Genomic DNA, 26,809 nt, shown 5'->3' on the forward strand with positions numbered 1-26,809 from the left:
CCTTACTCATTTTATGTTACAGCCATTTTTCTTTGTGTGTCTACCATGTCAACTCAGTCTTTGTTCTTCTTTTTAAGTGTCTTTAATCAAGTTACTATTTAATTTAGTAAAGGATATATTTATATTTTGTATCAGTGTCTGGCACCTTTTCCCTTTTTGCTATACAATTTAGTGTATGCCTTAAGACGTAGTATTTTGCTAGGGTATTGGGAGGCGAGCACCGTTACTCCACCACAAATGTATGAAATGCCGGTGTTAGTAAACTCCCTTTATTATTTTTGCATTGTCACATTCTAAAAAAACACTAAGTATAAAAAAATACTATGTGCATAAAAGTGAAAAATAATATAATTTCCCACCTAGAAGAAAAAATTACTTTATCTGTTCAAAAATTGCCTGTTTAATCAACGTAAACAGAAACTATTAAGGGGTTATTCGGCTTTATCCGGCGGTGCAACCAAAACCACATTGCAGAATAACAGAATCATGTCTTGCACATACAGCCTGCTCTGGCATTTCACTATGAAGAATAATAGTTTAAAACAATATTTGTTCTGTACATGATAAAGTATGTACACCCCCATCAGGTGATACTGTAATATTGTGGAATAATGCTCTGCCTCCGGCCAGAGATCTCCTCCATACACAGATCCTCGCTGTACGGCCCCTTATGGAGAACTTATATAACTGTGTGACTGTAAACTGATTGCAGAAATATGAAGATGAGCGCTGGAGGTGTAATTTATATCCAGAAATAAAATAATAATTTACATAGAAGCGGAGGAAGCCTCATATTTCTCCAGAATATACAGTATAACCACTCACCATAGACTCGCAGCCGCCCCGAGCTTCTCTCTATGGGTCTCTCCAGGGAGGGGTGCTCCACCAGACATATATATTCTGCACCCTGATGTGTCCGCAAGTCGGGGGTGATGGTCAGACTGGCTGTACGGCTGTAGGTGTTATCAGCTGCTCTCCTGGACGTTATTCTCTGGTTATCGTCAGTCTCTTCATGTAACTTATCTCCATCACGTCTCATCCATTTCACAGTGACGGTATCCGGGAAATACCCCGAGATATTACACTGCAGGACGGCCGGGGAGCCGTGAAGTAGACGGGGGGTCTGAATCTCTTCTACAACTGGAGTCCATGTGTAATCTACAGAACAAGACAGCATATCACATACAATATAATCATATATATAATGCACATGGATTTATTACTCTACGAATCTTATATAACCCCATATATCTCTCCTCTCACCTAAGTCTCTGATAGACAGTTACAGGATTCTTATATAACCCCCATATATTTCTCCTCTCACCTGAGTCTCTGATAGATGGCTCCAGGATTCTTATAAAACCCCCATATATTTCTCCTCTCACCTGAGTCTCTGACAGACAGTTCCAGGATTCTTATATAACCCCCATATATCTCTCCTCTCACCTGAGTCTCTGATAGACGGCTCCAGGATTCTTATACAACCCCCATATATATCTCCTCTCACCTGAGTCTCTGATAGACAGCTCCAGGATTCTTATATAACCCCCATATATTTCTCCTCTCACCTGAGTCTCTGATAGATGGCTCCAGGATTCTTATAAAACCCCCATATATTTCTCCTCTCACCTGAGTCTCTGACAGACAGTTCCAGGATTCTTATATAACCCCATATATCTCTCCTCTCACCTGAGTCTCTGATAGACGGCTCCAGGATTCTTATACAACCCCCATATATATCTCCTCTCACCTGAGTCTCTGATAGACAGCTCCAGGATTCTTATATAACCCCCATATATCAATGCTCTCACCAGAGTCTCTGATATACAGTTCCAGGATCCTTATATAACCCCATATATCTCTCCTCTCACCTGAGTCTCTGATAGACAGTTCCAGGATACTTATATAACACCCATATATATCTCCTCTCATCTGAGTCTCTGATAGACAGCTCCAGGATTCTTATATAACCCCCATATATCTCTCCTCTCACCTGAGTCTCTGATAGACAGCTCCAGGATGCTTATATAACCCCCATATATCTCTCCTCTCACCTGAGTCTCTGATAGACGGCTCCGGGATTCTTATACAACCCCAAATATCTCTCCTCTTACCTGAGTCTCTGATAGACGGCTCTGGGATTCTTATATAACCCCATATATCTCTCCTCTCACCTGAGTCTCTGATAGACAGCTCCAGGATTCTTATATAACCCCCATATATCTCTCCTCTCACCTGAGTCTCTGATAGACAGCTCCAGGATTCTTATATAACCCCCATATATCTCTCCTCTCACCTGAGTCTCTGATAGACAGTTCCAGGATTCTTACATAACCCCCATATATATCTCCTCTCACCTGAGTCTCTGATAGACAGCTCCAGGATTCTTATATAACCCCCATATATCTCTCCTCTGACCTGAGTCTTTGATAGACGGCTCCGGGATTCTTATACAACCCCATATATCTCTCCTCTTACCTGAGTCTCTGATAGACGACTCTGGGATTCTTATATAACCCCATATATCTCTCCTCTCACCTGAGTCTCTGATAGACGGCTCCAGGATTCTTATATAACCCCCATATATCTCTCCTCTCACCTGAGTCTCTGATAGACTTCTCCAGGATTCTTATATAACCACATATATCTCTCCTCTCACCTGATTCTCTGATAGACGGCTCCAGGATTCTTATATAACCCCATATATCTCTCCTCTCACCTGAGTCTCTGATAGACAGCTCCAGGATTCTTATATAACCCCATATATCTCTCCTCTCACCTGAGTCTCTGATAGAAAGCTCCAGGATTCTTATATAACCCCCATATATATATCTCCTCCTACTTGAGTCTCTGATAGATGGCTCCAGGATTCTTATATAACCCCCATATATCTCTCCTCTTACCTGAGTCTCTGATAGACGGCTCCGGTATTCTTATACAACCCCATATATCTCTTCTCTTACCTGAGTCTCTGATAGACGGCTCTGGGATTCTTATATAACCCCATATATCTCTCCTCTCACCTGAGTCTCTGATAGACTTCTCCAGGATTCTTATATAACCCCATATATCTCTCCTCTCAACTGAGTCTTTGATAGATGGCTCCAGGATTCTTATATAACCCCCATATATCTCACCTCTCACCTGAGTTTCTGATAGACTTCTCCAGGATTCTTATATAACCCCATATATCTCTCCTCTCACCTGAGTCTCTGACAGACAGCTCCAGGATCCTTATATTACCCCATATATTTCTCCTCTCATCTGAGTCTCTGATAGACAGCTCCAGGATTCTTATATAACCCCATATATCTCTCCTCTCACCTGAGTCTCTGATAGAAAGCTCCAGGATTCTTATATAACCCCCATATATATATCTCCTCCTACTTGAGTCTCTGATAGATGGCTCCAGGATTCTTATATAACCCCCATATATCTCTCCTCTCACCTGAGTCTGATAGACAGCTCCAGGATTCTTATATAACCCCCATATATCTCTCCTCTCACCTGAGTCTCTGATAGACGGCTCCGGGATTCTTATACAACCCCATATATCTCTCCTCTTACCTGAGTCTCTGATGCTCCAGGATTCTTATATAACCCCCATATATCTCTCCTCTCACCTGAGTCTCTGATAGACTTCTCCAGGATTCTTATATAACCCCATATATCTCTCCTCTCACTTGAGTCTCTGATAGACTTCTTCAGGATTCCTATATGACCCCCATATATCTCTCCTCTCACCTGAGTCTCTGATAGACAGCTCCAGGATTCTTATATAACCCTATATATATCTCCTCTCACCTGAGTCTCTGATAGACAGCTCCAGGATTCTTATATAACCCCCATAAACCTCTCCTCTTACCTGGTCTCTGATAGACGGCTCCAGGATTCTTATATAACCCCATATATCTCTCCTCTCACCCGAGTGTCTTTCTCTCAGAAAGTAGCGACAAAAGCAAATCTTTTATTTATTTTTTACCAAATTCTTTTCATCACATGAATAAAAAAAAACTATGGAAGGTTGGTATTGCCTTAACGAACTGACCTGGAGAATCATTGCCATTTTATTTTTTACCATAGAATAAATGCAGAAAATGGAAAAGACAATGGTGGAAATACCATAATGGTTTTATGCAAATGTGTTGCACTCTGAATTTTTTTTTTCACATTTTCCAGTAGATTGCATGTTAAAATGAATGGTGCCATTAAAAAGTGTAACCTGTCCTGCAAAAAATAAGCCCTGTTAAATTAAAAATAGAAAAAAAATGTGCGACCCTTGGAAGAAGGGGAGAAAAATACAAAAGTGCAACAACAGAAAATCACTAGCTTGGGAAGGGGTTAATCATTACAAGGAATAATAACAGCATAATGCTACGAAATAGGTCATATAAAGTAAATGTCTCACCATAAATCATCTTACAGAGATAGGTCTCGTTCTTGTGTTTACCGGAGACCCCTCTGCAGATGAAGGTGATGTCTTTATGGCTCTCTATATGGGGTATGAAGTTCAGGGATGATGAATACTCACTCTCTACCACTTGTGATCTGATCACATAGGATGTATCCAGTAAACTCTCCTCTTTTTCTTCTGAATGTCCTCTCGTCTGATATGCCTTTATCTCCTTCTCCTGTCCAGAGCTTCTTATCAGCCCAGTCACACGTAGATCCTCGGGGGCGTTATCCACTGTGCAGGACAGGGTGGCCTTCTCTCCATCCATCAATGTAAGAGGACCCACGATGTCTCTGACTATGAATGGTGCTGTCAGGAGAGCAAAAAATGATGAAACGTTACATTTCCTGTGAAATCACATAAGTCGTCAGTAAGGATTTCTGCTTTTTTATGGTGGCATGGACCCATCACTGCATTACCTTTTTCCCTTGATTTTTCCATCCTCCACACAACACCAGCGATGATAGTTATCAGTATAACAGGGATGAGAGAAAAGATAATGATAATCCCGGCCGAGCTTCTATCTGCAGAAATGGAAGAAGGACAAATGTATACAGCAGAGACTTCTCCAGAGTCGCCATCACCTGATCCTTACTTGTGGCTGCTCTCACATCTTTATGTGCTTTGTTCTTTAGTTTGAAAAGTGAAATGAATGCCACTTACGGAGGAATTTCTATTATTTTTTAGATGGATTTTTTTTTTGAATAGGTGATCTTTCACAGCAGATTTTTTTTACTGAAATTCCTGTCCTAGAGATGCTACAAAAAGTAAGGACACCTGCCTGGAAAACAATTAAAGGGAATCTGTCAACTGTTTTTTTTCTATGTAATCTAAAGAGAACAGGAGATTGGGGCTGAAAGACAGATTTCAGTGATGTGTCACTTATTAGGCTGTGTACTGTTTACTTAATGTGAAGGTTTTATCACCTGGGGACTCTTACTGTCAGTAACAAAATATAGAAAAGTTGTATATCAAATGCCTTGAATTGAGGCGCCAGACCGACTTGTGGGTGAAGGTATAGTAGCAAAATGGAAAAATTCATCAGGAAATTAGGTAAGTATATTAAAACAGGACTAAGAGCGGTTACGCTCAAAAAGCGTGGACCCGTGTCGTTTTATTATTTTTGTATGTTTTGATTTTTATTTTTAAACTATGTTGCTAATAAAATAATGTTTTAATATTTTTCCTCATTTCCTGCAGATTCTGGATTTTTCCACTTTGCCATTATTGCCAGACTGGTGCTCCTGTGAGCAGTGGTCCGACTCTGCCCCCTTCTCTGATAAGCTTTTAGATTGATAACCTATCCCAGGAGATCAAAAACTTTAAATGATCTACTGGTTCGAAGTCATTACATTCCATCACCTCCACAAACCTCTCTGTCTAAACTACCTGGCCCCAAATGGGGTTGCTCTCCGTGGGGTCCTTGTGGGGCCTGCTCACAAGTTGATAGGGCCTTTGATTTTTGCAATTCTGCAAACGCACAAAATTTCAAAATTTTTCATCGTATCAATTGTCTTTCCCCAGGCATCCAACATCCATTGGGTTATATGCCCGTGTAAAGTTATCTATATTGGTCTCACCTCTTTCGAATTAGAATTTTAGAACTTTTACGTGACATAAAAAAATGTAGCAAAAGCTGATGGACCTGATGATATAGAAAAATTGAAGAATATTCCTAAGCACTTTAGAGACTATCATAACTTCTTAGAGACATAGACAAGATCCACCCAAGAGAGAGAGGTGGAGATATAAAAAACTATTAGCACAAAAAGAAATTAAATGGATCACGATTCTGGAATACAGTCAAACTCACGGGCTTAAATGATCTTGTTAGTTTCGCCCCATTCCTTCCATGAATCTAGATATTGCTGTGGGATTCTGGGTCCATGACCTTTCTTCTTGTTTCTCTGTTATTGTATTATAGACCATATGAATGGGATCGTGTGTGCGCTGCACCGCTACACTATAGAATTGGACTGAAGATTACGATTTACTAACACACTGTGGTCTACTATATACATTTAGGGTGGTTCTTCTAGATGGGCCTGACTAATAAAAAAGAAATGTATCCTTGATATAATGCACTATAGCCAATCTTATTTGGTTTCTCTTAATTTTTTTATTTATTTTTATTTTTTTTTCCTTTTAATTATTTTTTATTTTATATTTTTTTATTTATTTTTTTATTTCTTATTCTTTATATCTTTCTTTCCTAATTTACATTTTGTCTGTTTTTATATATTTACTATTATTATTTTTTATATTTATTTTTGTTAACCTTTTTTCCATATAATCTCTCTCTATATGAGATATGACCAAAAAAAAAAAAATCACAAGATGGCAATATATCTGCAAAGAATTATGTCAAAGATTTATATACCTAGGACAAATCGAAAATGAGAAATAGACATCATACTCTGTTTATAATAGACATATTTACAGTTAGGTCCATATATATTTGGACAGAGACAACATCTTTCTAGTTTTGGTTCTAGACATTACCACAATGAATTTTAAACAAAACAATTCAGATGCAGTTGAAGTTCAGACTTTCAGCTTTCATTTGAGGGTATCCACATTAAAATTGGATGAAGGGTTTAGGAGTTTCAGCTCCTTAACATGTGCCACCCTGTTTTTAAAGGGACCAAAAGTAATTGGACAATTGACTCCGTGGCTATTTCATGGACAGGTGTGGGCAATCCCTTCGTTATGTCATTCTCAATTAAGCAGATAAAAGGCCTGGAGTTGATTTGAGGTGTGGTGCTTGCATTTGGAAGGTTTTGCTGTGAAGTAAACATGCGGTGAAAGGAGCTCTCCATGCAGGTGAAACAAGCCATCCTTAAGCTGCAAAAACAGAAAAAACCCATCCGAGAAATTGCTACAATATTAGGAGAGGCAAAATCTACAGTTTGGTACATCCTGAGAAAGAAAGAAAGCACTGGTGAACTCATCAATGCAAAAAGACCTGGGCGCCCACGGAAGACAACAGTGGTGGATGATCGCAGAATAATCTCCATGGTGAAGAGAAACCCCTTCACAACAGCCAACCAAGTGACCACCACTCTCCAGGAGGTAGGCGTATCAATATCCAAATCTACCATAAAGAGAAGACTGCATGAAAGTAAATACAGAGGGTTCACTGCACGGTGCAAGCCACTCATAAGCATCAAGAATAAAAAGGCTAGACTGGACTTTGCTAAAAAACATCTAAAAAAGCCAGCACAGTTCTGGAAGAACATTCTTTGGACAGATGAAACCAAGATCAACCTCTACCAGAACGATGGAAATAGAAAAGTATGGCGAAGGCGTGGAACAGCTCATGATCCAAAGCATACCACATCATCTGTAAAACACGGCGGAGGCAGTGTGATGGCGCGGGCATGCATGGCTGCCAGTGGCACTGGGTCACTAGTGTTTATTGATGATGTGACACAGGACAGAAGCAGCCGAATGAATTCTGATGTATTCAGAGCCATACTGTGTGCTCAGGTCCAGCCAAATGCAGCCAAACTGATTGGTCGTCGTTTTATACTACAAATGGACAATGACTCAAAACATAAAGCCAAAGCAACCCAGGAGTTTATTAAAGCAATGAAGTGGAATATTCTTGAATGGCCAAGTCAGTCACCTGATCTCAACCCAATTGAGCATGTGACTCGCCCCCTGGGCCGTGGGGCACTCGGATCCGGGCAATAGGGAAACGGTGGGAGTAGTAGTGGCAACCCAGTTCCGAGGCTCAGGGTGGTCAGGCCAGTGGTAGTCCGTTATGTCCTGATGTTTATGTCCGACTACGCCACCCGTGGATTGCGGTTATTAAGAACCGCCGCTGCATGCAGACCGCTGGGGCTGATGAGGTGTGCAGCTAGGGTAGTGTGACTCCCCACGGGAAGAGTGCGGCCCCAGGGCAGTATAGTGGATGGTGGGAGTGATGGTAGTGAGAGTCCCAGTGCTGGTAGTGCTGGAGGAGCAAGGAGCACACAGACAACATGTTACAGTCCAGGGTCTTTACTAAACAGGTAAACTGACCCACAAACAGTCCCGGCTGGGAGGGGACCTGGATGTCTGAGAGCAACTAGGAAATTGGCCCTGGTCAGGGTGAGGGTGTAGGTCTACCGTGCTTTCTGCGCTCCTTCTGGCTATCTCCTCCTGATAGGGTAACAGCCCACGTTTCCGAGCTTTCCGTGTTTTCTCGCCTGTATGGCCTGCGACGTGGGTTCCTTTCTGCTCCCAGCCTTGTACGGCTTTACTGGTCCCTTCGGTTGTGGCAGGGCCTCCAGGCTTCTTAGGCCAAGGAATGTACAGTCCCTTGCGGACTGGTTCTCTGCTGGGGGATGTGGAATCCTTCCAGCCTCAGACACCAAAGTCTGGTAAAATTAAGTCTTTTCTCTGCCAAGACAGGCTCTCTTCGCCTCTTGTCTCTGGCTTGTGGCTCTCCTACTGCCACACTTCCTCTTAGGTGCAACACAACTGTCCCTCTCTGCTCTGGGACCTGAATCCTCAGATAGGTCGTCCAGTTCTCCCTAACCCTGCCCCCAGCACCAGCTTTTATAAAGGCAGCCAGCTCCCCCTACTGGCCTGAGACAGGAGGCATTGCATGCTAATGTTCCCCTGACTAGAGAACCTCCCCCTTGCTCTCAGACACAGCTTTAATTACACTTGTGGCATCCAGGTCAGGGTGACACACATGCATTTCACTTGTTAAAGACTAAACTTCACACAGAAAGGCCCACAAACAAACAGCAACTGAAAACCACCGCAGTGAAGGCCTGGCAGAGCATCAAAAAGGAGGAAACACAGCGTCTGGTGATGTCCATGAGTTCAAGACTTCAGGCAGTCATTGTCAACAAAGGGTTTTCAACCAAGTACTAGAAATGAACATTTTATTTACAATTATTTAATCTGTCCAATTACTTTTGGTCTCTTTAAAAACAGGCTGGCACATGTTAAGGAGCTGAAACTCCTAAACCCTTCATCCAATTTTAATGTGGATGCCCTCAAATGAAAGCTGGAAGTCTGAACTTCAACTGCATCTGAATTGTTTTGTTTAAAATTCATTGTGGTAATGTCTAGAACCAAAATTAGAAAAATGTTGTCTCTGTTCAAATATATATGGACCTAACTGTATAATCGCTGTGGCATTATTATTAAAATAAGGGATGCATTAGAATCGATAAAGGACTTTCCCATCCTTAAGATGGTGACTCTTGGTCTTCTGTGGGCCGCGTCATCACTGCTTCCTCCTCCCGCTCAGTGTCCAATTGGAGCTCTCGCTGTGCACACATGCGCACGAGCCCATCAACACAGTTTGATCACAGGTCATATTTACACTATATATACCGCTAAGGAACACGCCCTGACGAAGCTACACGCAAAACGCGCGTTGGGGTACTGGGCAGTGTGGTGTGGTGCAGTACACTATGGCACATGGTTTGTATAGACCTACCTTGATTTCTAACTAGGTGCTTCTGGCTGACAAGGGTCATTCATAAGCCTTGTCTGGTTGACTATTATAGGGGCTGGTTATATGCTTAGGAGTTTGTCTCACAATTGCCATCTATTGCTATGGAGTAGGGCATATGAAAGTATTTATTTCTAACTTCTGCTTAGAGACTATGTATCAGGATTGCCTATGCTATTATTCTTTGTGATAAATGGGACACTATTGTGCTTTACTAATCTGTAACTACGCTGCTCCAGTTTTCTGTTTTTTAATGACTGTTAATAGTTTTTTCATGGAATCTTTTTGCAGTTGTGTTTGTAAATTGTATGAAAAAGATCAAATTTATACTTTATAAAAACGTGACATATTATTTACTGTTTTAATTGGTGGTAATAACAATGATATCACTTGCCCTATATTATGCTACTCTCAGATTAAATGGCAAAATCCTGATGATAGATTGTCTTTAACTAATTAGACTAATTAGAGAACCACGGCACCTTGTAAAGTTCCAGGTGACCACCTTTAATAATAAGTTTACCTTCATACACCAAATGGAAGTCTTCCTGAAGCGGTTCCTGTAGATACTTATGTTGGACTCTACATGAGAAGATCCGCTCTCTGTCCTCTTCAGTGGGAGTGATGGTCACGGTGCTGTTCACACTGTAGGTTCTGTCTTGGTTTCTCCAGGTATCACCAAGAATAATATTATCCACCAGTTTTTCTTCATTTCTGAACCATTTAATATCAATGTCTGGAGGGAAGAATCCAGTGACGGAGCAGCGCAGGACACTCTCTGCATTCAGTACAACCATCTTATCCGTGATTGTCACCTGCGGAGGAGCTGATAAAAACGTGATTACAATCACCATCTCTATAAATATGTGATGTGATATTTATTGTGTGACCGGGTTATTAAAGGGGTTGTCCTAGACTCTTAGATTGATAACCTATCCACAGAATAGGTCATTAATATTAGATCGGAAGGGGTGCAACATCCATCAGCCCTATCCAAATATTGGAAGCTAATAAGTGGTAACTGGTGATAACTGACAGCCTATTTAATAGCACACTGCACAAACAGATGTTTTAGTCAGGCAAAATTTTAAAAACAATCCAAAAATTATTCTTTTCTGAGGGAAGATGGCTCCTTTGCTTGTATTTATGTTATGCACACGCCCGGGCTGAGCGGCGTGTGCGTGTGATTGTAGTGATTCCACTGGACCGTGCCGGAGAGTGAATGCCTGGAGGGGCGTAACTAGGTATTCATCCGATCCGACCAGGGTCGCACGACGGCATACGACGCCAGTGCACCAAGGAGGAACCGAGCAGAGGGACCAGGTGCTACTCCAGGACAGACCCCGGACACGGCTGTTGACCCACACAGGCGAATACAGGAACAGACTGGTAGGCTGGCACACAGAATGGTGGGTATAGGCAGGCACGACTGGTATGCAGGCAGGCGGGTACAGGCAAGCACAGCTAGAGTGCAGACAGGGAGGCACTAGCAGGTAGTAACACAGGCGGGATAGGACCCAGTACACACTGGGACTCAGGAACAATACAGGTAGAGGGGTACAGGCAAGCACAGCTAGAGTGCAGACAGGGAGGCACTAGCAGGTAGGGACACTGGCGGGATAGGACCCAGTACACACTGGAACTCAGGAACAGAACCACAGATGTGGCGGACAAACACAGCAGAGTGAGGCCGCCCAGAGAGGTGAGCAAGAACAGGGCAGGACAAGGCCGCCTGGAGCGGTGAGCAAGAGTAGAGCAGGACAAGGCCGCCAGGAGCGGTGAACAAAGGATCAGAGCTGAGCGAGACTGCTGGAGCAGTGAGCAAGAGTAAAGCAGGACGAGGCCGCCTGGAGCGGTGAGCAAGAGTGGAGCGAGACTGCCGGAGCAGCGAGCAAAAGGGTCAGAGCAGAGCAAGGCTGCCGGAGCAGCAAGCAAAGGAGTCAGAGCAGGCTAGAACCGCCGGAGCGGTGAGCAAAGGAGTCAGAGCAAGCTAGAACCGCCGGAGCAGTGAGCAAAGGAGTCAGAGCAGGCAAGGCTGAGTAGGGGGGACAGGGCTCTGTTCACACAGAACAGACAGGAAGAGAAAGGCAGAGCCAGATACCCACAGGGTACTTGCAGTGAAGTAACGAGTGGACCACAAACTCACAAACGGGAGTACAGAGACAACAAACAGGAGTTAGGTACAAGTTCAGACTCTGCAGAAAAAGGAAAGGAACGGACATAGAGGCAAAACAGGTAAAGGATAGGAGAGAGTTCAGACTGGAACTGAGCGTACGGAGGAGACCGACACTGCAGCGGGATACAGGAGCGGGTCTGGGAATACGGCCCCCAGAGAGGCAGGACAAACAGGCAAGGAGCGTGTTCAGACAGGACAGACAAGATACAGGAGCGGGTCTAGGTAATCGGCCCCTAGAAGGCAGGAGGAACAGGCTAGGAGCGTGTTCAGACAGGACAGACAAGATACAGGAGCAGGTCTAGGTAATCAGCCCCTAGAAGGCAGGAGGAACAGGCTAGGAGCGTGTTCAGACAGGCCTGGAAATACAGCCTCCAGGATAGGCAGACAAGAGAACACAGAACGGGACCTGGCACCTTCAGAGTGCAAGCACACACTGAATGAAACACTATGCTCAGGCAGGGATAGATGGGAGCAGCTGAGCTATATACCAGGTGACAGACAGCAATAGGCCGAGGACGCACAAGGGGTGTGACCCACAGCAGGTACAAAAAGCAGGAAGTGATCGGGCGCCGCCCTTAAGCAGCAGAAACAGACACAAACAGACAGCATGGAGGGAAGCCAGAGAGACATTCTGGACTGGAGATCAAGTGCGCGCTCTTGCACAGTGGGAGATGGACCACCATGCAAGGACGCCGCCAGGTATGTTACAATTTATACACGGGCATTGCAAATTGAGTAAGTCGTAGCTTTTTCTCAAGGAGTGGTGCAAAAATTATCCCTTTTTGGGGAGTATTAAGAGCTTTGCACTTTGATAAATAAAGTACCAATAGCTTATTTACAAGCCGTCCAAAAATTATCCCTTTAGAGAGCAGGAACTGGTTAGCTGTTTTAAACTGACTTCTCAATTAAGAGTGAAAAAAAAATTGGGGTCAACAACAGCTTTGAAAATAATTAATCAATTACAAAGGTTTTTTATCCAACCATCCAAAGATTATCTCTGTTGTTATGAAGCAGGAACAGGCAGACTGTTTTCAAAGTGAAGAAGCAATGGCCAAAAAGACTTGTCAACAAGCCTTTATAAAATAACCCAATTTTGAGAGTGGTTTCATGTTTTTGTACCGTCAAGAGAATACACTTCCCAGACCAGTACAACATAGCTGCGCAACACACTGGACAAGTGCAGAAGATGTATCTGGGCATTTAGTTGCAGCGTAGTTGCAGCGGCAGAAGCACAGGACAGGGCAAGCAAGGGTAGTGCTAGCAATGGCAGTCCAGCAGAAGCAATACAGTGTAGCAGGATAAAACACAGTGCAGCCAGGATATGGATGGCTGTGCAATGGCAGGGACAGAAGTTGCACTTTATAAAAATGTAACAGGACAAGGAAGGAGATGTTTGCAAATGTAGGGCCAGCAACAAGGAGCAGATGCCCAGCTGAACATGGGCGATCAGCACTGGCAACAGGTGAACGGGCTAGAGAACAGAACAGATAGGAAGGCAGGCAGATGGCATGGTCATCCCCCTATTATTAAAATTAGCTCTGGAGGCGGAGCTATCTTCCAGGCAGCGATTTTGCATTTTTTCATTTTTGCTTTTTCTTCCCCTTATTCCAAGAGCCATAACTTTTTTTTTATTTTTCTGTCGCTATAGCCGTATGAGGGCTTGTTTTTTGTGGGAGAAGTTGTACTTTTGAACAACGAACAAAAAAATTTCGAGCGTTGTGAAATTGCAAAAAAAAAGTGCCATTCCACAATTGTTTTTGTTTTTTTTTTCATTTACCATGTTCACTATATGGTAAAACTGACTTGGCAATATGATTCCCCAGGTCAGTACGAGTACGGAGATACCAACACATGCATATATATATTTTTTATTTAGGTGGTGAAAAAGAATTTGGAAATTTATAAATTTTACTTTATAAAACAAATTTTTTCGTTTTAGTTTTTTGGGATATGGGGCTGGGTGGTGGCTTATTTTTTTGCACCCTGAGCTGATGTTTATACTGATACCATTTTGGGGTAGATAGAATGTTTTTATCGCCTCTTATTGTATTTTATTGCAATGTCGCAACGGCAAAAAAACTGCACTTTTGGCGTTTTGATTTTTTTCCCGTTATCGATCGGATTAATTTATTTTATATTTTGAGAGATCGGGCGTTTCTGGACGTGGCGATACCAAACGTGTGTATTTTTTTTTTTTTTTTATCATTTTTGTTTTATTTTTTATGGTTCAATATTCCCATTAGGAGACTTGAAGCTGAGATCATCTCACTATACATAGCAGTGCTTCAGTGCTTCTGGCTGGCGCATGTTAAATCCCTCCGTCAGTGATTAACAGTAGTGTTGAGCCACCCCCGTAGTGTTCGGGGTCGGTTCGGTTCGTCGAACACCGGGATGTTCGAGGAACTGTTCGTCGAACTGTTCGTCGAACACCTTAGAACACCGTCGAACACCGTTAAAACCAATGGCAGGCAAACAAAAACACATAGAAACACATAGAAAACACCTGCAAAGGTGTCCAAAAGCTGACAAACTGCTCAGAAGACACTCTCTTTAAAAAAGCCGGCCGGCAAATTCAGCAGCGGCATACACCGGTACCCGACAATTTAGACAAGAAGGAATAGAGCATCACACATAGATTAGATAGATAGAAACATGTCAGTCACACATATAAGAAGCACAGTGACAGTGTTGGTTACTGCACTTGTCATTTAGTGTAAAGGATTTATTAAAAAAATATTAGTGTTTTCATGCACCGTCTCTTTAAAAAATCCGGCCGGCAATTCAGCATCTGTACCCGACAATTTAGAACAGAAAGAATAGAGCTTCACACATAGATTAGATAGATAGAAACATGTCAGTCACATATATAATAAGTACAGTGACAGTGTTGCTTACTGTACTTGTCATTTAGTGTAAAGGATTTATTTAAAAAAATAATAGTGTTTTCATGCACTGTCTCTTTAAAAAAGCCGGCCGGCAATTCAGCAGCGGTACCCGACAATTTAGAACAGAAAGAATAGAGCATCACACATAGATTAGATAGATAGAAACATGTCAGTCACATATATATGAAGTACAGTGATAGTGTTGGTTACTGTACTTGTCATTTAGTATTAAAATAAAGGATTTATTATTAAAAAAATTGGCGTGCGGTTCCCCTTAATTTTAGTCTCTAGCGGAGGTTAAGCAGACGGCTGGGGCAGATGTTTGAAGCCTGGGAAGGGGGTAATACCCACGGAGCTTCCCAGGCTATTAATATCAGCCCCCAGCTGAATACATAGCCTTTACTAGCTATTAAAATGGGGGACCCCCCAAAAAAAATGACGTGGGGTCCCCCCTAATTTAATAGCTAGCAAAGGCTAGGCAGACAGCTGGGGGCTGATATTAATAGCCCAGGAAGGGAGCCATGAATATTGGCCCCCTCCCAGGCTAGAAACACCAGCCGTCAGCCGCCCCAGAAATGGCGCATTCATAGGATGCGCCAATTCTGGCACTTAGCCTCGCTCTTCCACGCTGCCCTGGTGAGGTGGCAGGGGGTAATAGGGTTGGGGTTGATGTCAGCTTATAATGCCAGCTGACATCAAGCCCAGGTTAGTAATGGAGAGGCGTCTATAAGACACCCCCATTACTAACCCCATAGTCAAAGTTAAAAAAAACACAAACACCCAGAATAAAGTCCTTTAATTGAAATAAAGACACAATCCTTTATTGTTCTAAATTAAACCATACTTACCATCACGCCCATTCCAGCTGAAGCCAACGATCTCCTGCAATAAAAGAAAAATAATAAAGCAACCTCATCCTTACCTTTCCATGGTTCCCACGACAGCTTCAGCTCTGCTACATCGAGATGACAGGCTGGACCGCAGCAGAACGCTGCCATCCAGCCTCTCATCCCGCAGACACTGAGAAGAGCAGGCTTGCTTGCGCTGCTCAGCGTCTCTCTGTGACGACATCCAGGTGAGCCGAGTTCATGTCCAATGAACTCGGCTCACCTCATGCACGTCACTGACAGCGTGGGAAAATTCTCACGCTGAAGCGCTGATTGCAGGAGAATTTTCCCACGCTGTCAGTGACGTGCAGGAGGTGAGCTGAGTTCATTGGACATGAGCTCACCTCATGCACATCACTGACAGCGTGGGAGAATTCTCCTGCACTCAGCACTTCAGCGTGAGAATTTTCCCACGCTGTCAGTGACGTGCATGAGGTGAGCCGAGTTCATTGGACATGACCTCGGCTCATCTGGATGCCGTCACAGCGAGACAGTGAGGAGCGCAAGCAAGCCTGCGCTTCTCAGTGTCTGCGGGATGACAGACTGGATGGCAGCGTTCTGCTGCGGTCCAGCCAGTCATCTCGATGTAGCAGAGCTGAAGCTGTCGTGGGAACCATGGAAAGGTAAGGATGAGGTTGGTTTATTATTTTTCTTTTATTGCAGGAGATCGTTGGCTTCAGCTGGAATGGGCGTGACGGTAAGTATGGTTTAATTTAGAACAATAAAGAATTGTGTCTTTATTTCAATTAAAGGACTTTATTCTGGGTGTTGTGTTTTTTTTAAATACTTTACTAGAAATTCATGGCGGTCATGTCTAATACTGGCGTGACCCCATGAATTTTGGGCTTGGGGCCAGCTGATAATACCAAGCTGGCCCTAACCCCTTTATTACCCAGTGAGCCACCGCACCAGGGCCCTGGATGAGTTGGGTACAGCGCCAGAAGATGGCGCTTCTATGAACGCGCCATTTTCCGGGTGGCTGCGGACTGCAATTTATAGCGGGGGGGGGCCCAGAAAGCTTGGGCCTCCCTGCGCTGCAGATTCCAGCCCCCAGCTGCCTAGTTGTACCTGGCTGGACACAAAAATAGGGCGAAGCTCCACGTACTTTTTTTTTAATTATTTCATAAAATTCATGAAATAATTAAGAAAAAAAGGCCTTCCCTATATTGTTGTGTCCGGCCAGGTACAAATAGGCAGCTGGTGGTTGGGGGCAGCCCGTTCCTGCCTGCTGTACCTGGCTGGACACAAATATAGTGCGAAGCCCCACTTCAATTTTTTTTAATTATTTCAGGAAATTCATGAAATAATTTAAAAAAAATTGACGTGGGGCTTCGCACTATATTTGTGTCCAGTCAGGTACAGCAGGCAGGAACGGGCTGCCCCCATCCACCAGCTGCCTATTTGTACCTGGCCGGACACAACAATATAGGGAAGCCCTTTTTTTCTTAATTATTTCATGAAATAATTTAAAGAAAATTGACGTTGGGCTTCGCCCTGTTTTTGTGTCCAGCCAGGTACAACTAGGCAGCTGGGGGCTGGAATCTGCAGCGCAGGGAGGCCCAAGCTTTCTGGGCCCCCCCCGCTGCAAATTGCAGTCCGCAGCCACCCCGGAAAATGGCGCGTTCATAGAAGCGCCATCTTCTGGCGCTGTACCCAACTCATCCAGGGCCCTGATGCGGTGGCTCACTGGGTAATAAAGGGGTTAGGGCCAGCTTGGCATTATCAGCTGGCCCTAAGCCCGAAATTCATGGGGTCACGCCAATATTAGACATGACCACCATGAATTTCTAGTAAAGTATTTAAAAAAAACACAACACCCAGAAAAAAGTCCTTTAATTGAAATAAACACACAATTCTTTATTGTTCTAAATTAAACCATACTTACCATCACGCCCATTCCAGCTGAAGCCAACGATCTCCTGAAATAAAAGAAAAATAATAAAGCAACATCATCCTTACCTTTCCATGGTTCCCATGACAGCTTCAGCTCTGCTACATCGAGATGACAGGCTGGACCGCAGCAGAACGCTGCCATCCAGCCTGTCATCCCGCAGACACTGAGAAGCGCAGGCTTGCTTGCGCTCCACAGTGTCTCTCTGTGAGGGCATCCAGATGAGCCGAGTTAATGTCCAATGAACTCGGCTCACCTCATGCACGTCACTGACAGCGTGGGAAAATTCTCCTGCACTCAGCGCTTCAGCGTGGGAGAATTCTCACACTGAAGCGCTGAGTGCAGGAGAATTCTCCCACGCTGTCAGTGACGTGCAGGAGGTGAGCTGAGTTCATTGGACATGAGCTCACCTTATGCACGTCACTGACAGCGTGGGAAAATTCTCCTGCACTCAGCGCTTCAGCGTGGGAGAATTCTCACGCTGAAGCGCTGAGTGCAGGAGAATTCTCCCACGCTGTCAGTGACGTGCAGGAGGTGAGCTGAGTTCATTGGACATGAGCTCACCTTATGCACGTCACTGACAGCGTGGGAGAATTCTCCTGCACTCACCGCTTCAGCGTGAGAATTTTCCCACGCTGTCAGTGACGTGCATGAGGTGAGCCGAGTTCATTGGACATGAACTCGGCTCATCTGGATGTCGTCACAGAGAGACGCTGAGCAGCGCAAGCAAGCCTGCGCTTCTCAGTGTCTGCGGGATGAGAGGCTGGATGGCAGCGTTCTGCTGCGGTCCAGCCTGTCATCTCGATGTAGCAGAGCTGAAGCTGTCGTGGGAACCATGGAAAGGTAAGGATGAGGTTGCTTTATTATTTTTCTTTTATTGCAGGAGATCGTTGGCTTCAGCTGGAATGGGCGTGACGGTAAGTATGGTTTAATTTAGAACAATAAAGGATTGTGTCTTTATTTCAATTAAAGGACTTTATTCTGGGTGTTTGTGTTTTTTTTAACTTTGACTATGGGGTTAGTAATGGGGGTGTCTTATAGACGCCTCTCCATTACTAACCTGGGCTTGATGTCAGCTGGCATTATAAGCTGACATCAACCCCAACCCTATTACCCCCTGCCACCGCTACAGGGCAGCGTGGAAGAGCGAGGCTAAGTGCCAGAATTGGCGCATCCTATGAATGCGCCATTTCTGGGGCGGCTGACGGCTGGTGTTTCTAGCCTGGGAGGGGGCCAATATTCATGGCTCCCTTCCTGGGCTATTAATATCAGCCCCCAGCTGTCTGCCTAGCCTTTGCTAGCTATTAAATTAGGGGGGACCCCACGTCATTTTTTTTGGGGGGTCCCCCATTTTAATAGCTAGTAAAGGCTATGTATTCAGCTGGGGGCTGATATTAGTAGCCTGGGAAGCTCCGTGGGTATTACCCCCTTCCCAGGCTTCAAACATCTGCCCCAGCCGTCTGCTTAACCTCCGCTAGAGCCTAAAATTAAGGGGAACCCCACGCCAATTTTTTTAATAATAAATCCTTTATTTTAATACTAAATGACAAGTACAGTAACCAACACTATCACTGTACTTCATATATGTGTGACTGACATGTTTCTATCTATCTAATCTATGTGTGAAGCTCTATTCTGTCTGTTATAAATTGTCGGGTACCGCTGCTGAATTGCCGGCCGGCTTTTTTAAAGAGACGGTGCATGAAAACACTATTATTTTTTTTGATAAATCCTTTACGCTAAATGACAAGTACAGTAAGCAGCACTTTCACTGTACTTCGTATATATGTGGCTGACATGTTTCTATCTATCTAATCTATGTGTGAAGCTCTATTCTTTCGGTTCTAAATTGTCGGGTACCGGTGTATGCCGCTGCTGAATTGCCGGCTTTTCATGTTTCACTGTTGGCACTGTTCCCATCGATTTGGGCAATCACTGTAATGCCACAACCACCATGGCTGTGGCATTACAGTGAGTGGCAGACAATCCCTGCATGATTGGTGCTCTAAATAGCGCCAGACATGCAGGACACGCTTTTGGTGCACGAACAGTTATCGAACATAACCTCGAACAGCCGAATTTTTTGCAAATCGTTCGGGTTCGTCGAACAACTCGAACACCGCCCAAAACAGCTCGAATTTGAGATTGGCGAACAGTTCTAGTCGAACACCGCTCATCTCTAATTAACAGCGAGAATTAACTAGTTAAGAGCTGGATGTTAGAGGCAAATCAGTCATCAAGTATGGGGAAATAGGTGTGCGAGCCTACATCAAAGGCAGGGACGTCATGTTTGTCAAAGGTAGTGAAGGGGTTAATTATTTATAAATCAGGATTATGGCCCCAAATCATCAAAGTTTTATATAGAGCAGAAAAACTTTCTCTTTGAAAACAAGTTCCTTTTATTTGCATTCATATAGAGTTAAACGTTTTCAGTCCTGGTACAGACCTTCATCAGAACTGAAAGGGGAAAGGGGAAAGTGGGTATAAAGAGAAAAGGCAGTCAAATTGCAGCATAAATTCAAAGATATCATATACATAGAGGAATCATTATATAGATGCATTCCTAAATACAGGTGTCAATATACTATTGCTTCTCTTGTGGTGCTACCCCACTAATGTTGCCTCAGTCCCTTTTCGCAGGTACTCTCCCTCCCCCTCCCACCACTCTGGAACCCCTTTTCGCAGGTACTCTCCCTCCCCCTCCCACCTCTCTGGAATCCCTTTTCGCAGGTACTCTCCCTCCCCCTCCCACCACTCTGAAATCCCTTTTCGCAGGTACTCTCCCTCCCCCTCCCACCACTCTGGAATCCCTTTTCGCAGGTGCTCTCCCTCCCCCTCCCACCACTCTGAAATCCCTTTTCGCAGGTACTCTTCGTCCCCCTCCCACCACTCTGAAGTCCCTTTTCGCAGGTACTCTCCCTCCCCCTCCCACCACTCTGAAATCCCTTTTCGCAGGTACTCTCCCTCCCCCTCCCACCACTCTGGAATCCCTTTTCGCAGGTGCTCTCCCTCCCCCTCCCACCACTCTGAAATCCCTTTTCGCAGGTACTCTTCATCCCCCTCCCACCACTCTGAAGTCCCTTTTCGCAGGTACTCTTCCTCCCCCTCCCACCACTCTGGAATCCCTTTTCGCAGGTACTCTCCCTCCCCCTCCCACCACTCTGAAATCCCTTTTCGCAGGTACTCTCCCTCCCCCTCCCACCACTCTGGAATCTCTTTTCGCAGGTACTCTCCCTCCCCCTTCCACCACTCTGGAATCCCTTTTCGCAGATACTCTCCCTCCCCCTTCCACCACTCTGGAATCCCTTTTCGCAGATACTCTTCCTCCCCCTCCCACCACTCTGGAATCCCTTTTCGCAGATACTCTTCCTCCCCCTCCCACCACTCTGGAATCCCTTTTCGCTGGTACTCTCCCTCCCCCTCCCACCACTCTGGAATCCCTTTTCTCAGGTACTCTCCCTCCCCCTCCCACCACTCTGGAATCCCTTTTCTCAGGTACTCTCCCTCCCCCTCCCACCACTCTGAAATCCCTTTTCGCAGGTACTCTCCCTCCCCCTCCCACCACTCTGGAACCCCTTTTCGCAGGTACTCTCCCTCCCCCTCCCACCACTCTGGAATCCCTTTTCGCAGGTACTCTCCCTCCCCCTCCCACCACTCTGGAATCCCTTTTCGCAGGTACTCTCCCTCCCCCTCCCACCACTCTGAAATCCCTTTTCGCAGGTACTCTCCCTCCCCCTCCCACCACTCTGGAATCCCTTTTCGCAGGTGCTCTTGCTCCCCCTCCCACCACTCTGAAATCCCTTTTTGCAGGTACTCTTCGTCCCCCTCCCACCACTCTGAAGTCCCTTTTCGCAGGTACTCTCCCTCCCCCTCCCACCACTCTGAAATCCCTTTTCGCAGGTACTCTCCCTCCCCCTCCCACCACTCTGGAATCCCTTTTCGCAGGTGCTCTCCCTCCCCCTCCCACCACTCTGAAATCCCTTTTCGCAGGTACTCTTCATCCCCCTCCCACCACTCTGAAGTCCCTTTTCGCAGGTACTCTTCCTCCCCCTCCCACCACTCTGGAATCCCTTTTCGCAGGTACTCTCCCTCCCCCTCCCACCACTCTGAAATCCCTTTTCGCAGGTACTCTCCCTCCCCCTCCCACCACTCTGGAATCCCTTTTCGCAGGTACTCTCCGTCCCCCTCCCACCACTCTGGAATCCCTTTTCGCAGATACTCTTCCTCCCCCTCCCACCACTCTGGAATCCCTTTTCGCAGATACTCTTCCTCCCCCTCCCACCACTCTGGAATCCCTTTTCGCAGATACTCTTCCTCCCCCTCCCACCACTCTGGAATCCCTTTTCGCAGATACTCTTCCTCCCCCTCCCACCACTCTGAAGTCCCTTTTCGCAGATACTCTTCCTCCCCCTCCCACCACTCTGGAATCCCTTTTCGCAGATACTCTTCCTCCCCCTCCCACCACTCTGGAATCCCTTTTCGCAGATACTCTTCCTCCCCCTCCCACCACTCTGGAATCCCTTTTCGCTGGTACTCTCCCTCCCCCTCCCACCACTCTGGAATCCCTTTTCTCAGGTACTCTCCCTCCCCCTCCCACCACTCTGAAATCCCTTTTCGCAGGTACTCTTCCTCCCCCTCCCACCACTCTGGAATCCCTTTTCGCAGGTACTCTCCCTCCCCCTCCCACCACTCTGGAATCCCTTTTCGCAGGTACTCTCCCTCCCCCTCCCACCACTCTGGAATCCCTTTTCGCAGGTACTCTTCCTCCCCCTCCCACCACTCTGGAATCCCCCGGAGATCTCCATGACTGAAACGTGGGACCTCTCACTCCATCTAGTAATAAATCAGTGACCTATGCCTGGATCCCTCCCCACTTCTCATATGGAAGTTCCTGTATCCTTTTCTACCACCTTGATTACATCAGCTTCTATGTCTCTACCTTTTGATTTTAATTTTTTATATTCCATGTTACATACTATACATCTCATCATTGCTGTATTTCCTAGTTAGCTTACTTCAGGAGGTTTTTTATGAAGTTAAGGCTGTGTGCCCAGGATGCGGATTTAATGCGTTTCCGCGGCTGCATTTTAGCCATGAAAACGCATTAAAAAAGCATGTTAAGTTGTCTGCCATGTTTCCCAATGATAATCCGCATGTGCTGTGCACATGCTGCGGAAATTTCCGATGCGGATTATCATTGCAGAAAAATTCTCAACACATCCATTCATTTTGCAGAATCGCGGCGTTTTAGCCACCATTGACTTGCATTGGACCGCATAACACATGACTACATGTACACATGTGGATATTATGCGATTCAATGCGCGGATGATACCTGGGTCTGGAGAAGAGGAGACTCTCATCTGACCTGGGTACCATAGTACCTGTAGTTAAAAAAGAATTAAAATAAAAAAACCATTATACTCACCTTCGGATGGCCCCCGGTTTCCTCAGCGATGCGTCCTGGCTCACTGGTGGTTCGCGATGGTGTAAAAGGACCTGCCGTGATGTCATTTAGTCATGTGACAGGTCACGCGACTTCCGACATCAGCTGACATCGGCGGTCGCGTGACCTGTCACATGACGTCACGGCAGGTCCTTTTACACCATCGCGAGCTGCCAGGGAGCCAGGACGCATCTCTGAGGAGACCGGGGGCCATCGAAGAGGTAAGTATAATGTTTTTTTTTATTTTAAAAATTTTAATTCTTTTTTTTTTACTATCGATGCTGCATTTAAAGCAGCAGATGGTCACACAATATAAATCCATGCAGGTTGCATGGATTTGTATAGTGCGACCAAGTTGTCAAGCACTTTTCCAAATGATGCTAAAATCGCTTGGAAAAGCGCTTGACGACCCGCATGCAGAAATGCTGCAAAAACGCTTCTACCTGGCAGAAAAAACGCATGTACAATCCGCATGTACAATCCGCATGTACACTCCGCATGCAAATTCGCGATATTGCCGCCAAATTTAAACACCGCGGTTGGCGCCAAATTTAAACACAGCTCTGCTGATTGCGCCCGGTCGGCCGCATACCTATTCTAGAATACCCGATGCATTAGAATCGGGCCACCATCTAGTATTATATATATATATTATATATAATTCCATCCAAACAAGTCTCAAGTCTGGCATCGCCTGCCCTATGCATGAGATAGCTTATACAGAAGAAGACATAGTGATCCAAAACACCAAATATAACAATATACACATTCTACATGTGTAGTGAAATGGAGATTATGGGAGAAGTTATAGACTTTCCTCCACATTAACTATAGGACGAAATAAGTAGACTCTGTTATTCTTCATCCGCAGCAACAACATAACGGTAGCAGACATAAATTAATATACATATAGAAAAGAAAATAATGGACTCACATCTAATGTCCAACGAGGCCTCCTTCTCCTTCTTCTCTGAGCCGTAGATCACTGAGCACTTGTATCTTCCACCATCAGATATTTGCACATTAGAAATAGTCAAAATACCAATCCCGATTATTAATTCTTCTATGTTCAGAAAATATCTAGAAGAATTTGTCTTTAGAGTTTTGTTATAGCTCAGAATTTCCTTATTTAGAAAGTGCCAGAATATTGTGAGATGTTTGAGATCTACAGGAGGTTCGTCCACTGAGATTAAGACAGGAACCCGAGCGTCCGATCCAAGACTGGCAAAATAGTTTGATAGTCCGGCCAGCTCTAGTGACGACACTGTGGACAATCACATGTATACTCATTATATTATCACCAGGCATTTACATACTGATCACTAAATATTCATATTTTATAGTAACTGGAGAATGGTAATCATCTGAGATCAAAGGAAGGAGAAAAGAGCAACTGCCTTTCTTCCGGAGGTTACTATTCTACACTTGAACAAAACAGACAATTTTCACTAAAGTGATTGATCCTTGGCTAAAATTTAACAACAAATGATCGTTTTAGGCTACTAATGACAGATAGTGCTCATATGGGTCATCCAGACGAAATCAGTACTGTGGGCAAATATGCGACTGTAACGACAATATGGACTAAAATGTGTACAGCTGCTTCAGAGGAACTAGGAATCCCCATATAATTGTTCATATAACGGCTGTTCAACCATCAGCCTACTTTTGCCAATGTGTATGGCCACCTTTAGTGTCAAAGTGTTTTTTTCCTACATGATCATGGACCGATTAACCCCGCACCCTGACATACAGTATGTATATATATATAATATAATATAATGGGGCCATTATACTGTATGGAGCAATATATGAGGCTCATTATTCTGTGTGGAGGACTATACTGTCCGGTCTGCACTGTGAGCTGCGGGGATTCGCCGGTTTCTGAGCTGTTGTAGAATTTACAATAGATATCGCTCATGTAATGTAAGAAGTCAGTGAAGTCTTTGGCATTGTACTATATATATATTTCTCTGTGGTATCTGTGCATCATGAACGGTGGCATGTGCTAAAAAGGGTCACTGAGACTCTTTCGCCTGCGGTCCACGAAAACCTGGAGCCGGCTCTGGGAGAAATAAATGGTAAATGGTCATGAATTTGCGTGTGGCCAAAATTTGCTGGAGCTCGCGACGCATGATGTGTCCCTCTTTCTCTTCTTTGAAAGTTGGGAGATATGGGGTACAGAATTAAACCCTCATTGCTCTCTAAGGAGCGAGCGGTGCATGTGAATCAAATATAGAAGAAGGCAGGCGCAGTCAGTGTGAAGGAGCTGCACTTCAGCAAATGAGAAGTGCGGTGGATGGGCAGGTCCTGGATGGACGGGCCCACCGGATAACTGGAAAATCCTCTGGTGGGCCCACCCATCCAGTCCGACCCTGGCGTCAGGTATTACCGGATTTTCACCGCTTTGCACAGTTAGATCATTTCACAGAAGGGCTGCCGGTATTGCATGTAGCAGGAAATGAACTGCAGATTTGCACCATAAATTCTATTCACATTGCTGGATATTTAAGATGCTGCATTTTTTGTGCAAAAAATAAATAAAAATGCAGCGTCAAAAACTCACCAAAACATCATTGTGGGAATGTAACCTACAAGTGATAACATCTTTACTGTTTGTGTCCTGGCTAAGAATCCGCCATAGCTGGAGTGTGATTACGGTGGGACAGTTAGATAGTGATTATCTGTAAATGCTTTTATTCCTACGTTCATGGAGAGCAAACGACAGAGACGCCATTCACACCCTACGGCATCCATCACATCTACGTAAACGCCACAAAAGTCCCCTCTAATGTCTGATCCTCCTCTAAACCAAGACCCTCAGACTTTTTACTATAGGCCTATTAATAACTACATCACCAGTTGTGCCCGTTCTCCATGACACCAGCGTATTCTCTTACTCGGTGGACGACCCCTGTAATATCGCACTGACCTGAGGGACCCAGAGCCAAGAAGAGGAACATCCTGATGACGTCCATTAGATACATCCAATATTTCTCATTATCTTCTCCCTTTAGATTAGCAGAAAAGTTCAGAGAACATGAAAGTTTCCACCACCCCCAGTGACTGCTCCTCTCCCGAATAGTTTCACTTTCTATTCTGGACACAGGAGGGTTAACCATTAACCTCACATGCGGCAGATCCTTCTTTTTACATTAGTTATGCAGTAAATGATACAGTAGTAGCGTTATTTCTTTAAAAACATATTTGGGCCCGACTCATTATTGCATTTACGCCTTTTTTTCTATAGTTTATGTTGTTTTCAGCCTGGTTTTTGATTTCTACCAAATTCTTCTTTTATTTATTATTTTTTTAAAATCTATTTTACTCGTTCGCCTGATTGTTCTCATTTGTTTGTTTTTTTTGGTATATTCATCATCGAGGGCGAGGTTTCTCATTTTTCATTCTTTATTTTTTTTTACGGCCGATTCATCATTTGTAACTGTTAAAAAAATAGCTAAATTTTTGCACAAATCTACTCCAGTCTCCTTCCTTGAGTGAATTCATGTACAGTCAAATTATTTTGTGTCAATTTTGCAGCATGTGAATAAAAAAAGGACACTTTTTTAATTTGTTCAAAGTTCATGAGCTATAAGCGCCGTTTTAAAAGATT

At 44.5% G+C, this 26,809-nt stretch overlaps 1 protein-coding gene across 1 annotated transcript in view; it reads right to left on the reverse strand.

Moving 5' to 3' along the window:
• LOC141161419 (uncharacterized) overlaps positions 1–26,318 on the reverse strand; it is a 41,317-nt gene extending 14,999 nt beyond the window's left edge. The window contains exons 1-6 of the mRNA XM_073646230.1: positions 26,129–26,318; positions 24,131–24,460; positions 10,435–10,737; positions 4,873–4,977; positions 4,532–4,762; positions 826–1,158 (exon numbers count right to left, since the gene is read on the reverse strand). Coding sequence (XP_073502331.1) covers positions 826–1,158; positions 4,532–4,762; positions 4,873–4,977; positions 10,435–10,737; positions 24,131–24,460; positions 26,129–26,318 — 1,492 coding nt within the window. The remainder of the gene's footprint in view (positions 1–825; positions 1,159–4,531; positions 4,763–4,872; positions 4,978–10,434; positions 10,738–24,130; positions 24,461–26,128) is intronic.
• Between the last annotated feature and the right edge of the window lie 491 nt (positions 26,319–26,809).

The sequence above is a fragment of the Phyllobates terribilis genome, unplaced genomic scaffold, assembly GCF_046119375.1.
Source record: "Phyllobates terribilis strain yellow unplaced genomic scaffold, ASM4611937v1 Scaffold_9__5_contigs__length_417890890, whole genome shotgun sequence".
Classification (NCBI taxonomy): domain Eukaryota; kingdom Metazoa; phylum Chordata; class Amphibia; order Anura; family Dendrobatidae; genus Phyllobates; species Phyllobates terribilis.